The sequence below is a fragment of the Psittacula echo genome (genome assembly GCF_963264785.1).
Source record: "Psittacula echo genome assembly, chromosome: 1".
NCBI classification, from domain to species: domain Eukaryota; kingdom Metazoa; phylum Chordata; class Aves; order Psittaciformes; family Psittacidae; genus Psittacula; species Psittacula echo.
In genome coordinates, this window is record NC_137735.1 from 121325590 (window position 1) to 121343899 (window position 18310).

General features: G+C 39.0%; 1 protein-coding gene across 1 annotated transcript in view; it reads right to left on the reverse strand.

The window, feature by feature from the left end:
- Positions 1–18310, reverse strand: part of TMTC2 (transmembrane O-mannosyltransferase targeting cadherins 2) — a gene marked incomplete at both ends in the record, with an annotated part of 256298 nt that overhangs the window by 99645 nt on the left and 138343 nt on the right. The window contains one exon of the mRNA XM_080638943.1: positions 4156–4984. Within this exon, the coding sequence (XP_080495069.1) occupies positions 4156–4984 (829 nt within the window). The remainder of the gene's footprint in view (positions 1–4155; positions 4985–18310) is intronic.

The window sequence follows — 18310 nt, forward strand, 5'->3', positions numbered from 1 at the left end:
TGATTTTGAAGTCAAAAGCTGTAAGGCCAACTTAAGTCAGTGCCATGTGCGAGACAGGGCTTACCAGACTAGGCGTAGTGCCACAATAATGTAGCAATACTGCTTTTGGAACCAGCCTAGTATCTGTTTCTTGCTGTACAATCCATTGCAAAAGCCACATACATAAACTCAGCAAGATTTGAATGCACAGTAAAAATAAGCAACCACTTGGTGTAGCAGGTCAACTATCTCCAGCAAGTATCTTCAAAGCTTACTTACAATTGTCACGGCAAACACCAGGAGACTAAAATTTCACCAGTAAATATGACCAAGCAACTAATGCCTCTGCAGCACTCCAACAATCTATGCCTTGCTCTGCTGTATTCTACTTCTTTAATTAGTGTCTCTAACAGTACAACATAATATATATCATAATACATCATAATGAATATCTTTGATGTTCAGATGTTGACTGCAAGGTACAAAATGGCCTTGAAGAAAAAGATAAGGCTTTTTGAAGCCTGCTTTTGGTAATACAGAGAAAATTAGAGATAAAAAGGCATAATAACAACAATTATTTTGTGTGTCATTGTAATTTTATATTAAACATGACGTAATCATCACCACAGAATGACTCTCAGTCAAATTGAAAAAGACATGACAGCTACCACCCATTTTTAACTTCGTTTGTTTTTACATTTTGGGAGGCTTTCTTCACTATAAAAGAACACTCAAATAATGGGAGCTGGTTTATATCAGTTGGGCTGCTCATTAAGTTGAAGGCAGCACAGAGAAATACTTGTGCCTTTCCCTCCCTAGTGTCAAAACATGTATACAGCCACTTCAGGATCCATAAACTATGTTAATCAATCTTGCCTATTTTTCCTTCAAGTGCTGACAGACTGTAACAAGGCAATGCTCAGATCACTTTAAAGATATTTGAAATACTAGTCATAACCAAAAGACCAGAACAAGCCCAGAAAGAGATGGAGCCAAGGCATCCTAGGTCCTCACAAGGGCCATTATCTTCCTGCCACACAGAAAGCCAGATACGAAAGCTGGCACGTGCACAGTGGCTCGGAGGTGGCACCACCACCTTCTTTCTCACTTGACTCTCCTGCAGTGTATTCTGGTGTCTTGAGAAAGGTGAGCCATGCATTATGCTTTTGAGTATTTTTTCCAATTTCAGTGATTGACAAGAACAGCCTGGAGAAATGTAAATTGCAGAAAGGCTGTGGTTGCCTGTGGGGTTAGGGGCTTTATCACTTCAGGCAAAACACTATTTCTCTGCCTACAAGGTGCCCTTGAGGGAGCCAGAAGAGCTGGCAAGGTACTTATTGCCCATCTCTTCACTGAGGATTGAAGATGAAGAAGCCTCTGAACAAATCTGCTTGAAAGTACCACAGCAGCCAAAAAGATTATATTCATACACCTACTACAGCACAGAGGACCTGATTATAAACCATCACCATGTGAGACAACTCCATTTCCAAAGCAGTTCAGCCACATTAGTTCATAAATGCACCTGTGCTAATAGCTTGCCTCTCAAATGACCTTATTAGTACAGCACATCAGCTCAATGTTACCACACAGCATCCAGCCACAGAGTGGCTTTCATCCTGCTAGGTCAGCATACAGATGGATCTGGAACGAAACACTCAGCTCCTTGCTTTAGCAAAGCTGGTCTTCACAGATATCCACTTCTTTATTGGTTCCCACATGGGGAATTTTTGAAGAGATTCCCTCTTTGCTTTTTAGCTGAAGACTAAAGAAGCTCTTGTTCAGAAGTTCTTTGCAGAAGAAAGGAAAAGTGTTAGGGAAAATGATCCCACCACTCAAAAATGATCAGAAGTAAGAAAATACTCATGAGGAGAAACGGCTGCAAGTTGAGGAAAACAGAAATGAGGAGTGGCAGCCTCTTATTAGCAGACTAAAAGGAAGGAAAACACTTTCTCTCTGCTGTCTGAGCAGTCCATTGTCTCACTGTTTGAATAGCCTATTTATCACTAGCATTCATAAAACTAAAGAAAAAAAGAGGCAAACAAAAATAAATTGTTTTTCCTACGTCAACCTCATTTAATTATTGAAGAGTGGTTTGAATTGTTCATCTCCTAATGCTTCAGTGGATTGGCAGCCAGTCTAGACCAGTCAGGCTTGCCTGATTGTATAAAAAATAGGAAATAAAATTACCATAGTCAAAGCCAGGGATAATCTCGGAAGTATTCACAATAATGAATAGAGTTGGGTGACAGGTCACTTTAGCTGGGAGTTTCTGGTACCCAGCCTTGTTACAACGTGTGTGGGCTAGTAAATATTCAGCAGAACTTCAACAGGATATTTTAAGGAGATTTACAGCCAGCTCAGCCATGTCTATATCACCACACTGACATGCTGTCTTTGCTTTTGCATATCTTACAAGAAACTTAATGTCAGCTTATATGGCGAGAAACCAGGCAATTATATATACATAAGTCTGCGCATACTGAGATATGTATGATGAAAATAGCTCGCCTTGTCTCCAGGGAGCATAATACCCAGCAGTTTAATTTCCAGACAACATCACAGCCAAGCCTACTATTGGACAAAACCTAGAATTTTATTTTTTTTTATCACAACAACTGGCTTAAAGCAAACAGACAGCTATTAATACAGTCTGCGATACCTTGGGATCCCCACCAAAAATGGAACATACCTTAACTATTTAATCAAATGTGCACACACTCTTTTCTTTCTACGGAAAGCCAACATTTTAATGCAAGCTTTACAATGTCACTGAACTAGTCTCACAGCATCATATCACCACTCTGGCGTGCTGTCTTGCTGTTCACTTCCTTCAATTCTTGCCCTCTTGCACTAGTTTTGAAAAAAAAAGTAAAAGAAATGGGATGTGCTTGTTCACAGTTAACAAAAAGTCACTGCAGCAACAAGTTTAATAATTTTATCTAGAGAGACAAGGTATATGATAAAGAGTTACAAAAGCAGACTGACAATTAACAAGCCACTATAAGGCTGCTTTGCAAGGCGTCTTATCTGTCAAATCTAGTTTTTCACTCTCTATCAGCTTTCAGTAACACCTGCATTTGCCGCATACTAACACAGCTTTTAGACTATGGCATGATATAACTGTCTAACCAAGAAACACATCTCTGTCAGTGGATGACTTTGCACTATACAATGGGCTTCTGAGCACAGAACTTGAAAAACTCAAGTGCAATATGTTCAAAGGCTGTCAGATTTTTCTTTCACAGACAGACAAAGCAATCAAGTGATCCCTTCTCACTTCTGATGAATTGTGAATAATGAAAGCTTAGTCAATGCCTACATAGCACTCACAGGTGGTATTTTAGCCGTTCTCATATAAACCTGTTTGTGTGCCAAGAGCAGTACAGGCAGCATGTAGTTCAGGATCCCAGCTGGATCTGCCATATATGCTGAAACCACAGCTAAACATTGTTACTGATCCCTGAACTAGAGGGTTTACTGTGTGTTTGGAAGTGTTTACACTAGCTGTAGTCACATTTCATTATGGTATAGATACAACCTTTAAGAGAAGTAGCTGGGAAATGTTATAAATAGCTGACATTTATACATTAACAGGAAGGCCTAAGTATTTGACAGTAACTCTTTACAGTACCTGCACGCAGGAAGAACTACAGTAGTTTCCTAGGGTGAATAATATGCCCTCATTTCCTCATTTTTATTATGTAGTATTGATGTCATTTGCATCATATGAAATAGAAAAAAACCCATCACCTCCCTGATGGTGTCCTTTACTATTTTATATATTTCCTAGTCATAGAGATCAGAACATCTGGTGAACATATGAAAAAAACTTCATCAGCATGATAGGTACCAGATTCCAGATGGAAAATTAGCAGGGTGGGTGGGATCTTTAATACTAATGATGCATCTTTAATTCTAAAACACAGAACTAAGATAATGAAAAAGAAAGTATTCTCTTACCTCAGGGTCTCATTTTCTCCACATTAATGTCCAACCTGTAACACCCTATCAAAACATACTCCTGCTTTTCTTCATTTTTACTAATGTATGTACTACTGCAACTTAAAATGACATTTCCTAACGTATCCTCTTTAGATACAGCTGATAAATTCAGACAATTCAAAGGCAAAGACAGGAATAAACAAAGTATTGACCATAAAAAGCAGAATTTACCTTTAGCAGGGTTTACTTTTATCCCTGACCTATACAGCATCTCCTCATTCTGCCAGTCCCCATTCCTGACAACAGTCTTGAGTCCATAGAAAACAATTAATGCAGCAGTGGAACAAAAAACCAAGTTCTTCAGAAAGCGCTTTTGGGCTTTGACATAAAGGGCCCTGACACCTACTGTAACCAGCAGGCAGAAGCCCATACTAGGAACATACAGCACACGCTCTGCTATTACAAAGCCAACATAGAAAAATAGGTTTGTGGCAGGAACAAAGGGCACTATTAACAAAGACAGAGACAGAATGACAATGTTCTCAGTTGAAGGAAGTGGCAGTTTCTGCATTTCAAGCTTTTTTATACCATTCTCTTCTTTTGATGCAAAGCTTGACTTCACCTCCAGTGTCTTGTACTCCATCTCTGAGTGGCAGCTATGCCCATTAGCGTTCTGCTTGCCGTTCATTACAGTTTTCCCATTGCATTCTTTCTCATTGCTGGAACTCTTCAAGCTAAAGTAGGCAAGGAGGAGGAGTCCAGCATAGAAGGCCACAGTGTGTAGATTCCTCCAGTCACTGACTGCTTTCAGAAGAGGCACAGCATCCATAGACCAGTCAAAGCTGAGGGTATCTGGGCACAGCAACAGCCAGAGGTTCTTTGTTGGCAGGTAAAAGAAGGTCAGCGTACGTATGAGAAAACTGTCCGAGTCAGCTGCTGGATTGTCAGAATTGGAAAAACTTGGGGGCTTGTTGCCCATCCAGTATAAACGGACACCCAGCAGTGCAGTGCCCCAGGAGGTCAATAAACCGACGCTGAAGAAGAAGGTCAAATTCTTTCTCTGGGGAACAAAAAAAGCAAATATAATCATCAACATAAATCAACAGCAGGTGTTCAATTCTGTAAATTATGAACAAAAGGAACTGAAAAATGTAGGATATAACTTTTTTATTTATTTATTTTTATTTTTAATGGAAACAAGCACTACAGATCTCAGTCTCTTGACATTTAGATAACAAAATATTGGGATATGCTGTTGACCACAGACTAAAAGAACAAGCCCTTTCAATTAAGCTCTATCAAGCCTGTACCAGTCAAGCCTTTGGAGATCTTAGGGCTGTCAGTCCTTGCTTAAGATTTAGTTGTGTAACCCTTTGAAAAATCTTTATTTTAGAGGAATTTATGGAATATTACAATGACTCCAGCAAACCCTCCCAAATCCTTTTTTTGTTCCTGCCTGTGACCAAAACACCAGTTTGCCTTAACTAGATTTAAAGAAAGTTCCAGTTCCATTTTCTCTATAGAAAGTGCATCCTAACGTATTCTACCTGAAAACTAAGTAAACTTTCCAAGACTGCATGAGAGGAAAACAGGCACAGATTCTATACTTAGGTCTTCCAGCTCCTACTTACTAACTACAGTGATTGTTTGGAGCCTTCAGATCTGCCTCCTATTGAAAGCCTCACTTAATTTTGCATCTCACAGCCAAACAATATGGTTTTTTTTCTTCAGGCACACCATACCAAGTAAGTGCTCTAAAACCTTTCACATCTTCATACCCATCTAAATAACATTCTGTGAAGCATACAGCTGCCTCCACCTCCCCATGTCATCATGCTAGTAACTTGAAGAACCTCCCCTTATTTATGGAATAACTTAACATTTGCCATCTGGAACTGCTTGTTGGGTTCCCCCCTGCTGCATCTGAAAGCACTTACTTATTATTCAAATGCTTTCAGAAATATACCACTTCTGCCTAAATGAGAATCAGGAAGCAAGATTTTCTCACCTATTTCTATGACTGATGAGCCCAAGTTCTGCTCTCAGTTACATGGGCACCCTAAATGAAAGCTGTTTTGAATTACTCTCTCTTTGCAGAAGAATCTGTAAATGCTAAAATATGTGCATTTTTGTATTTTAATTTCTTAGATGCCTTTTGTAACGAAACTATTTGCCAAATAGTGCCAGATACAACATAGGCATTTTGATAATCTTTCTCCCCATTATTACAAAGAATCATTTGTCAATCATTTTTCATTTTATTAGGTCTGTTTTTTCCATGTCACACTACACATTCATGGGATGGTTATTCATGTTCCTCAATCATTCAGAAGCAGGACTTCACACTGGAATTATCTTATTTCTTTCAGTCTATTTTCTCCTTTGTGGGGGCACTCTCCCTGGATATGAAATAGAGATGCTTGTGCTTCTCCATTTTAGGTCAATTACTAATAGTTTCCTACCATCAGGTTACTGATGTTCCAGTAACAAGATGTGGCCTCATCATAATTTATCTACTTATCTCATGAAGAAATTTCTGTAGAGTTTCTCTGTGAAGTTTAAAATACTTAATGTCAGTTAGATTAATTAATTCAATTTTGATGCAATACGGAAGAATTCAATGGAGGCATTAGTAAGGAACAAGAAACTTATAACAGGAATATTTATGTACTTGTACCAGTACCATCTAAAAAAGCCTAAGTCCACATAATTCATTTACCATATTAATTCCGGTTTGATTTATTAGCTTTTGTGTGTTTCTATATCCTGAAAAATTAACTATTTTCTGGTAATAAATCAGTCAAAACCCACATCTACAATTTATAATGAATGTATTCCCTGGAAAGCCTACTGTAACAACTTATTTTTATTTGTAAGCTGGATAACACTTGACAACTCATCTCAGATACTTTTCATCCCTACCTGCCAGGACAGTTTAAATGCTTTTAATGATATGATATTGTGTAAATGAGTTATCACTTAAAATCCCAGTTAAGTTTATATTTGAAACAAAAAGATTACTCAGAGTTTATGGAATTACATGCACACGTTCACGATAAAACCTCTGTTCCTGGTTCAACTTGTCCTTTCATTCCCAGCAGATTTTGCTATGCGGATATTTTTCTGCCCACCCCTCTGGCTCAATTATATTCAAACTCGTTTCCTTCAAACATGCACATAAACAACTGACAAATTTTAAATGTGACCTTTTTTTGCTCTTTTTATGCACCCTTCTACAGTCTCTTAAGAGGAGGCTGTTTATACAGAAAGAGGCTGGGAAGTGGAAGATGGGGCTTTTTGTTTGTTTGTTTGTTTTAATTAGAAATTCAGAGCAGGTCTTTGCTGGAAAGCTATACACCGCTTGAAAGATTATGACATCCCAAATACTAACAAGAAAACTATGATTATCAACAGACAAGAAGTGAGCTTTCACGGATTGTTTTGATTGCTTTGTTATTTTGTTAATACTTACTTAACAATAGAGGAAAATCTCTCTTTCCTAAAGGTTTAACTTTTCAATTAAATGCTGAGAAAGTTCACGGTACAAAGTTCTTTGACAAGACCATACTAGAGCAAATATGCCATTCCTCAAGGATAATAGCAAAACCTGCTAAAAGCTTTCAGATCTTCTTCATACATCATAAAACAATAACAATGAAAAGTTTGACTTTTGCTCCCAGCCCTAGAAATGCAAATAATCTCACCGTTAATCCATCCTCATTGCTGGCGCAACTATTTGCAGCCTCCCTTTTAAGCTTAAATTTGAGATCAGTAAGGTCCAGATCCTTACACTTCTTTGGCTCTACAAAGAGCACAACTTATCAATATGCAGTATTGCATTTCATGCTTTAACAAAACTTTTTTATGATTTTGGTTTCTTGGTTATGGTTTTGTTGTTTTTGTTGCTTTTTTATTTTACACAAGTGTCAAATGATGTATCTAAGCATCCACTTAATGGAGCTCAGAGATATTTAAGTAGGTCGTTTTCTACATCAGCAAATGGATTTATCATGCTGTAAACTACTTAAATACTAGTTAACTAACAAAAGAGCTCTGGTGGATTCTTTAGCTTAAATAACTGACTAAAGGGACAGAGTGCAAATATCCTCTTGTTGCCTCAGACACAAATGGCTTGCATCCTTCCCCAGAAACAATTTTAGACATAGATCTCCTCAAAAGCCAGTAGCTTCACATTGTCTTAAAATTAACTACCCATTAACTGCAGTTACCGATAACCTGTGTAACACTGACATGCCATTGTGAAGTTTCGGATTTCAGAGGAGATCCTCTGAACTCAATCTAAAACCAAGACTAAAACTGGGCCTGACACTTAAACTTCTGTCACAAACATTTGAGGTAAGATGGCTTTTTTTCCTCTTTTTTCTCTCTCTCAACATTCATGACTTTTGCACAGCTTTTATCCCTCTGTAGTAATATAGTCAGAGATACTTAGAAACGTTTAGTTCAAATTTGGGTTTACCTTCTTCCAGGCTTTGTATAACAAACCAAAGGAAAAAGAAAAATGGTTACAGCAATTTACTAAAGCTAAATAATGTAACAGTTCCCCAGTAGACTTCTGCCTTCAAAGAAACTGCTTTCAAAATGAACACTGCTCAGACAAGCACTTTCACTAGCAACTCTTCCTCTAAGCCTCCTGACAGCCTGTTCTCCTCTGACTGTGTACATTTAGTGTAGCCCAGCAGCAGGAAGAGATCCTCTGTAATACTTGGCAGAAAGGATTTGGATTACTATACTCATGAGTCCTAATCCAGCCCATGTGCCATATGTTTTGACACCACCATAAATCCTCTAACCTTTCATAAGTAGTCATTTTCATCTGGGGAAAAAAATGAGCACTGATTTAGATCAGATTTAACATCTCTCCTGCCTGCTAACAGTAAAGTACCACCAATGCAATCTTAGTATTTGTGACTGCAGAAACCTTTTTCATCTTTTTACCAAAATCCATCTGCATGACCCACCCACACTGCACATTTCCCTTGCATTAAATCCTAATTCCTCACTCCATTACAGTGCTCTTAAATAAGGCACTTCAGCAGATTTCTTGATTGGGCAGCCCCTGCCAAAGCTCAGTCATCACCTAAGCAGCATCCAAAGCATTTTCAAGACACTATTCTTTCAACTTAATGTCATCCATTTCACAAAGCAGCATTAAATACGGTGCATGGCCAAGACACTTCAGATATCAAAATCTCTGGGGCTAACCACATACAAAATGTTATTTTTAGAACTCAGGAAATGCAGAAAAGAAAGTAGGCATTATCCACATGAGTTTCTTTTCCAACTTAGAGCTCCTTGAAAATAAGTTGGCTTGAAAAGTGGGACTTCCCAAAGCAGTAAAACGCTGCCAAATCACTAGACTGACAGTATCTTGTTTCCATGGTAGGTAGATGATCCTGGATTACAGCTCAGCTAAGTTTGAGCTGAACTAGAATTCAAAATATATCTCCACCAGGGACAAACCTATTTGCACAACCCCTGCTGGGTTTAGTACTGAGCTGGAAATGGCCTCTACCACTCCCTCTCCACTTGCCCAGTTTGCTCCTGCTCTCATGACCCACTAATCGAGATTCACTTATTTACACTGGTGATACAACAGCTGGCCTGAAGGTCTGCTCTTCCTTCTTCTGAGTTGTAACTCTGTCTATAGCTTATCCAATATTGTGACCATCTGTATATATTTAATGACATTTACTTCTAGTGGTATTAACCCACAGAATTCTCCTCAACAAGGAAGTCAATGCATTCATAAAACAGATGAAGATTATGTGTACATATTTTTACCGTATTTAGCAAGTACCACAAGCTAAGCAGTCCTTATTCCTGTTGACTTGACTTACTAAAATTTAAATTGATTTATAAATACTGACATTTAGAATTGCCCAAAGTCTGCTTCTAAAATACTTAATACTTTAATATGTATCTTAAAATCAATCAATCAAACAAACAAAAAAAATCAACACTAAAACGGACAAAAAATCCGTTTAGCATCTCAGCTGAAAAAATAGTTTGAAGGACCATAGGGGGAAATATAAATTGCATGAAAAACAGAAACTGTACGAATGACTGTAGAAACTGTAGAACAGCAGAAATGACTACATTAACCTGATAAATCTGTGTGCATGATCAGTGCAACAGAGAAGGCTCTCTCTGAAAATAAGTCTACACAGCCAAATGCAGTGTGACAATGCCAGGTGATGCTAGGGATATCTACCCAGGGTTAATCCATCTATCTGCAGGAGCAAGAATTTAACAGAGGAGGTTAAAAGCCCAGTGGGACCCAAAGATATTCCTGAACTGCCAAACTGCTCAGGAATTCTGTCCAGCACTACTGATATCACTGCACAGGCAGATACGTGGTCCAGCAGTCACACCTGCATTTCATTTAACAAGTACTATCTCATTTGAGAGGTTTTGCAGTGAAGGAAAGGTGCTGCACTTTCTGCACCAGCTAAAATGCTGATAGCTCACTGAATATGCAAGTATGTAGGAAGGCAGAATTGGAATTCAAAATTATACTGAAAAAACAAGGAAATGTTCAGTAAAATAAACCCCTTTAAAAGGCAGGGGCAACTCTCATTGCTTAAAGCTACACAAATATGAGACATAGAATGAGCAGTTGCCTTATCTTCAGAGAAGCATCAGGGATTATCATAGATCACAATCAACTCTTTTAAACCACTGCTAAAGAGATAAACAAACACCATACTGAGACTACAAATGAAAGCACACCATTCAAGATATATGAAGTAATTCTTCCTCTCTTCTCAATACTAATAAATCCTAACAGTGTCTGGTTCCAGCACAGAACTTGCAGAAATAAATTAAAGAACTGGATAGACAAAATGATAGATCAATTAATTATGTTCACAGAGAACCAAGGGAAAATTCCAGATGTGTGAAACAGTACCAGTTTGCCTCTGCTGCATGGTCTAGGTAGTAGGACAGTCTCCTAGATGAGGCTTACTTGCTGTAAAGACAGGCCGTCCTCTTGATTAGCACACATACCTGAAGAGTACTCAAGGCTGAGGCCCATCATGTCTCCTACATTGTATTAAGTAAATCGGGCCTGCCAATGCTTTTGAACTACTCATCCTGTACAAAGTGTTGGCAACTTACTAAAGCCCTACTCATTTGGACTGATGGATATGCATTTTTTCTTCTAAAGGAAGTTTGTTCTGCTCTTCTCTACAACATACGGGCATGGTTGAGAAAAAAAGACGAAAAATGACACTTAAAAGCACATACTGCAATCCTACCAATAAAACCTACCACCAAAATTATTATGGTACATTTCATGTTTCCTACACCCATAAGATGGCAATAAAGGCAAATTAAAGCTGAAGAGCTGATTTAATATACAGTGGGAGAAAAACATTTATTATAAGAATGTAAATAGACACATACTTTTTAACTGTCTAGTGAAAATAGAAATGGATATTATCAGCAAAAATGCCATTTAATCCCAGATTAAGCCTCTGGCAATGACTAAGCAACTTTATCAATCCAGTAGAAAGAAGTAATCAATAATCAATTTCCGTACATGGGTTAAATAGCAACTTGCCTCTAGTTTTGACAGAACAACCTATCTAGGAGTAATAGAAATACATCAGCTGGAAGCTCACTGAGTTACAAAAGTCAGTTTATACAACGAATAACAAGCAGCATCTTGTATGGTTATTTTTCATTTTCCCTTTGTCAACTACAAAACAGAGGCATTTTATTTTATTTATGCCTTTAAACTTTAAACTTTTAAACTCTCTACAGCAAAAGAACAAACAGCAAAGTTATACTGAAACTATACTCATAATAAAGAAAATATATTACAAATTTGAATCCTTGATTGTAATTCTTCCAGTAAAGCTTAAAACCCTACATTTTCAAAGAGAAACACAGATAACATTGAAAGTCCCTGTGAAACGCAGAACATACTCATAAACTCAGAAGGCACTGTAAGTTATCAAGAAAGATTCATTTAAGATCATACAAATAGTCATTTATTAACCTTGGGGAAAAAAAAAAAAAAGAGTATTTAAAGCTGGGTTTGGTGCAGGTATTTTATTTTCAGATCTACTGGTTCTACTCAGAACCTATTTGTATGGCAAACTGAACACAAGCTAAGTTGTGACTAAAAAAAAAATTCAAAAAAAAGTGACTCCCCCTTTCTACACCCACCTATGAAATATATTTACGAGGAAGTACAAAAGGACGGTCAAAAGACACGCACAAGTACTGCAGCTGTTATGTTTGAAGTCAGTATCTTTAGAAGTCAGAATAAATTTCATCATATCAACCACTTACCAGTCATTTATTTCCGATGTAGTGATTATTATAAGTAACAGCCTAAAGGATGCCTTCTGTGGTCTGAATGCAATCTCTGTATAATGTCTACATATTCTATGCTGCACTAGCATCAGGTTTCAAACAATGGGAACCACAAGGAGTTGGAGAAGCTAAAGGCAATGCAGCAATTACTATCAGTCTCAGCCTTCACAAAAAATGATTTACAGTGAGAACTACACATCTCTGAGATTCAAAGTCACTGCCAACAGTAGACAAAAGATAATTCAAAGAGAATGCTTAAAGTAGATCACCACCATTGATGAAAAGCTTGGATTCAAAGTATATTGACAGGGATTGCTCTCATACTCCTAGTCAAAACAAACAGCCTGAAGCACATCTGCATGTTCTGTGCTAAGGCTAACAGAAAATAAGCAGGTGACTGGTGACAGCCAACATGACTGTAGTGACAGGACAAGGGGGAATGGCCTTAAACTGAAAGACGGTAGATTTAGATTACATAGTAAGAAAACAATTTTTTACTGTGAGAGGAGTGAGACACTGGCACAGGGTGCCCAGAGAAGCTGTGGCTGCCCCATCCCTGGCAGTGTTCAAGGCCAGGTTGGATGAGGCTTGGAGCAATCTCGTTTAGTGGAAGGTGTCCCTGCCCATGGTAGAGGATTGGAACTACATGATCATTACGGTACGTTCCAACCCAAACTATTCTATGATTGATTCTATACTTTCCTCTATCATCTAGGCTACCCTTGCCTTCCGTGTTGCTAACCAGAGGGCTACGAAGCATAGTCATAGAATTATAGAATCATAGAATAGTTACAGTTCGAAAGGACCTTAAGATCATCTAGTTCCAACCCCCCTGCCATGGGCAGGGACACCCCACACTAAACCATGCCACCCAAGGCCTCATCCAACCTGCCCTTGAACACCACCAGGGATGGAGCATTCACAACTTCCCTGCGCAACCCATTCCAGTGCCTCACCACCCTAACAGTAAAGAATTTCTTCCTTACATCCAATCTAAACTTCCCGTTTAAGTTTGAACCCATTACCCCTTGTCTTATCACTACAGTCCCTGATGAATAGTCCCTACACAGCATCCTTGTAGGCCCCCTTCAGATACTGGAAGGCTGCTATGAGGTCTCCACGCAGCCTTCTCTTCTCCAGGCTGAACAGCCCCAACTTTCTCAGCCTGTCTCCATACGGGAGGTGCTCCAGTCCCCTGATCATCCTCGTGGCCCTCCTCTGGACTTGCTCCAACAGTTCCATGTCCTTTTTATGTTGAGGACACCAGAACTGCACACAATACTTCAAGTGAGGTCTCACAAGAGCAGAGTAGAGGGGCAGGATCACCTCCTTTGACCTGCTGGTCACGTTCCTCTTGATGCAGCCCAGGATATGGTTGGCTTTCTGGGCTGCAAGTGCACACTGAAGCCAGCTCATGTTCATTTTTATATCGACCAACACCCTCAAGTCCTTCTCCGCAGGGCTGCTCTGAATCTCTTCTCTGCCCAACCTATAGCTGTGCCTGGGATTGCTCCGACACAGGTGCAGGACCTTGCACTTGGCATGGTTAAACTTCATAAGGTTGGCATCAGCCCACCTCTCAAGCGTGTCGAGGTCCCTCTGGATGGCATTCCTTCCCTCTAGCGTATCAACCGAACCACACAGCTTGGGTGTCATCAGCAAACTTGCTGAGGGCACACTCAATCCCACTGTCCATGTCACCGACAAAGATGTTGAACAAGACAGGTCCCAACACCGATCCCTGAGGTACACCACTCGTTACCGGTCTCCAGCCAGACATTGAGCCACTGACCACAACTCTCTGCATGCGGCCAGCCAGCCAGTTCTTTATCCACCGACTGGTCCATCCATCAAATTCATGTCTCTCCAATTTAGAGACAAGGATGTAATGTTGGACAGTGTCAAAGGCTTTGCACAAATCCAGGTAGATGACATCAACTGCTCTGCCCCTGTCCATCAGTTTCGTAGCCCCATCATAGAAGGCCACCAAATTGGTCAGGCAGGATTTCCCCTTAATGAAGCCATGCTGACTGCCACTAAGCATCTTGTTGTTTTTCACGTGCCTTAGCATGCCTTGCAGGAGAATCTGCTCCAAGAGTTTGCCAGTCACAGAGGTGAGACTGACTGGTCTGTAATTCCCCAGGTCATCCATTTTCCCCTTCTTGAAAATGGGGGTTATATTTCCCTTTTTCCAGTCATCAGGAACTTTACCTGACTGCCATGATTTTTCAAATATGATGGCCAGTGGCTTAGCAATGAAATTCTGGAGATAAATACATGGATGCTTAAAGAGAAAGACACTGCAGAGGTGGGAAACAACTTGTCAAAGAAATTAAATTAACAAATTTTGTAAGACCTGACTAGCAAGTATTGCAATCACAGAGGAGCAAGACTGGGAAAATAACATTTTAATAACAATTTCATTTGTTCCTCTTTTCCATTAGACCACATTAGTTTCTTTTAAAAGTGGTTATGCTCAAAGACTAATTTGGAGAAAAGAGAGTTTGCTATGTCCACATTAATTACTGGAGAAGTTTTTTGAATTAATTCCCTATTGAATATACTAAATACAAATGGGTACAAATACCTGTTAGAAAATTAATAGAGACACTAAATTAAACTTTTTGCAGCAAATAGCACTGGCTGGTTACGCAAGTAATCACTACCCAATGATAGCAAAGTGTTGCAAAAATGTCACAGAAATGAAGAGAAATGTACAAGTATAAAAATATTTAGTTAATAACAGAAATCTCATTTCAGTAGAAAAGCTCCTCAAAAGTATATTGACAAATAGAATATAATACCTTGAATAGGATGTGCTCTACCTTGATTTCCTACACATAAAATATGAAGAAAATAATAATAAAACAGTGTTGTTTTTTCTAACCTTAGTTTACATACCTTTTTAATGGGTACTCAAAAGGATATTGAAGCACAGCCTTTTTCAAAACACGAACTGCATTACTAGTGTCTGACTCAGAGACAGAGTTAAAGGTAAAGCAATTACTGACCTCTGTAATACAAAACCAAATCCTTAATAGTCCAGATAAAAAGAGATGAAAAATGGTGAAGCAGAATAGAGATGACAAAACTTACTTCATGTCATGTGATTTTATTACTCTTCATTAAGATAATGTGAAGAAATGAGGCAGTTTGCAATCTCCAGTGAAACAACAGCAAGATATTCTCAACCAAACTATTAGGGAGTGACTTAAAAGAAGCTGTTTTTTTGGTTTTTTTTTCTGGTACTGTAAAAGGTATGCTGAAGCCCCTTAACCGATTACATTAAACTTACTTGAAAGTCTGTGCAGTTATCTTTTTCAGCTTAAAATAAGTCTTTAATATTCCAGCTAGGAAATGATCTGTGGTCAAATCAGCCTAGCTGTAAGAAAATCCAGCTTCTCTGAAGGAAATGGAAAATTATGTATTCCTCTAAAGAAATTTATTTGTTGATAAATATATTCAGTACCATTATCAAAACATTTGTTTTAAGTAAGTTTCTCAGGTTTTGGACAAAGCAAAAGCAGCAGAAATAAAAATGAAAGCATTTGCCTGCGCGTACTCATCCATATTCAGACACACATATACACAGACCCTTCCTTAGCAATTGCTGGTTTGTAGGTCCAATGCATTGCAAATACGTTTTGGGCATCAAGGAAGTAAATGCAACCATCTTTCCTTAGCACGGCTACAGTGCAAACAGCCAGACATTATGAAATTCATTCCAGCCTCATTAACGAGTGAAGTTCGGAAGCACAGCATTTTGGAGCCATAAAGAGAGGATTTATAATGAGATTTCACTCAGTGGGAAGGCCGAAGTACAGCAGTTCTCTCTCCAAGTTATCATAATAGAAAGCTATTTAATGAGTGTGGGATTTCTTCAAGAATTCAAAAAAGGCAGGATTTGGAAGAGGATGTGTTACATTATGCAGACACCCACATCACTGAACATTTCTGCTACAGTAAAACCATCAAAATAAAAATTCTCAAAGTTATTCCTATTTTGAGCTTTCAAATGTAAAACACAGATTTGCAGAGATTAGTAGATAGACACAATTCAGTGTTTAAAATGTTAGCAAGGTTTAGTGAACTAAACTAGGTTGCCTAAGGTCATGCACTCCATAGTGCAAACAAGAAAAAAATTGTGCCCTGAAGCAAGACACTGCCTTGCAACAACAAAAGAACAGAGTGATAACTTTCCTCAACAAATTCTGCAGAAGCCTGTGGCAGCATTGGTGACTCAAATTCAATTACACACAAACCTGAGTCCTCCCCTTAATCCAAGTCCAGATCAAAGCTACATCCAGCACCCAATAATTATTTAAAAATAAATACATCTCACTAACCCATATGACATAACCTGCATGCACGAGATGGGGACATAAGGGCTTTGCATGCTAGAAATTAATCAACTAACTTCAGATTACATTATTGAGTTTGTCAATGAAGGATGGCAGTGGGAAGGTGAGGTGAACACTGGAGCAGAGTATGCTAGAATTCTTAACATCAAAACATAGGTGCAACTGACGCAAATCATATTTATTTTTCCAACTAGCAAATTTAGACTGTGGCTTCTTCACAATACGAGACTCTAGACAGCAATGATGCTTTAGAAAGTTTTTGTTTGTTTTCTGTTGTTTCCAGGGTGATCAGTTCCTTGCACAGTGACATTGTGTCAGCCAGAGGAACAGGTATGCGGGTGGAAAGCTGAAGGAATCAGTGCAACTCTGTTAAGCCATGACAGCTACCAAAGACACCTATCAAACCACGACTTCAAGAGTATTGCGAGGAGAGCCGCACCACAGACAGCACTACAGACAGCAGTAACCTCTTTCACCATGCAATCTGGGAATTTTTTTTTCTAAAAATGCTTCTATTGCACATAGATCCAACCTAAGTATCAGCTTTCAATGACTTTATTTTCATCTTTCTTCACCCTGAATTCCTTTTGTTGTTTGCTTCTGCCACATATTACATTGAATTACACAATAGTGCCTTTAGAAATGGTGGTGTCCACCTTTTTCCCTAGAGTCTTGTAAAATCTAATCTTATCCAGTACTGCATCCTGGGAAGAACAATATTCATAGAATTACAGAACAGTTTGGGTTGGATGGGACCTTAAAGATCATTTATTTCAAGCCTCTTGCAAAGAGCAGGGACATATTCAACTAGATCAGGTTGCTCAGAACCCCAACCAACCTGGCCTTGAATGCTTCCAGGGATCCACAGGTATCTACCCCCTCTCTGGGTAACTTGTTCCAGTGCGTCCTGGGTTCAGCAGTAGCAGTAATTTTTTTTCCTTCTTAGTAGCTGGTGTAGCGCTGTGTTTTTGACTTTCATCCTGGGAACAGAGCTGATAACACTGATGTTTGGTCTGACCAAGGACTTTGTGAGCCTTATGCTCTGGAAGGGAGGAGGGGAAGCCAGGAGGAAGCAGAGACAGGACACCTGATCCAAACTAGCCAAAAAGGTATTCCATACCACAGCACGTCATGCCCAGGATGTAATTGGGAGTTACCCGGAAGGGCTAGCTCACTGCTGAGTGGAGGCGAGGTATCGGTCGGTGAGGTTTTGTATTCTCTTCCCTTGCTATTTCCTTTATCATTATTATTATTATTGGTGGTAGCAGTAGTGATTTGTGTTATACCTTAGTTATTAAACTGTTCTTATCTCAACCCGTGGGAGTTAACATTCTTTTCGATTCTCTTTCTCATCCCTCCGGGAGTAGGGGTAGGGAAAGAAGGGGGGGAGCGAGAGAGAGACTGCGTGGCTAACTAGACAACAGGGTTTAAACCACGACACAGTGTTTCACTGCCCTCATCTTAAAAAAATTCTTCCTTATATCTAGTCTGAATCTACCCTCTTCCAGTTTAAAACCATTACCCATGTTCTATAACAACAGGTCCTGCTAAAATTTTTTCCCCATCTTTCTTATTAGTCCCCTGTAGGTAATGAAATGCTGCAATAAGTTATCTCTGGTGCCTTCAATTCTCCAGGCTGAACAATCTCAACTCTCTCAGCCTTTGCTCACAGGAGAGGT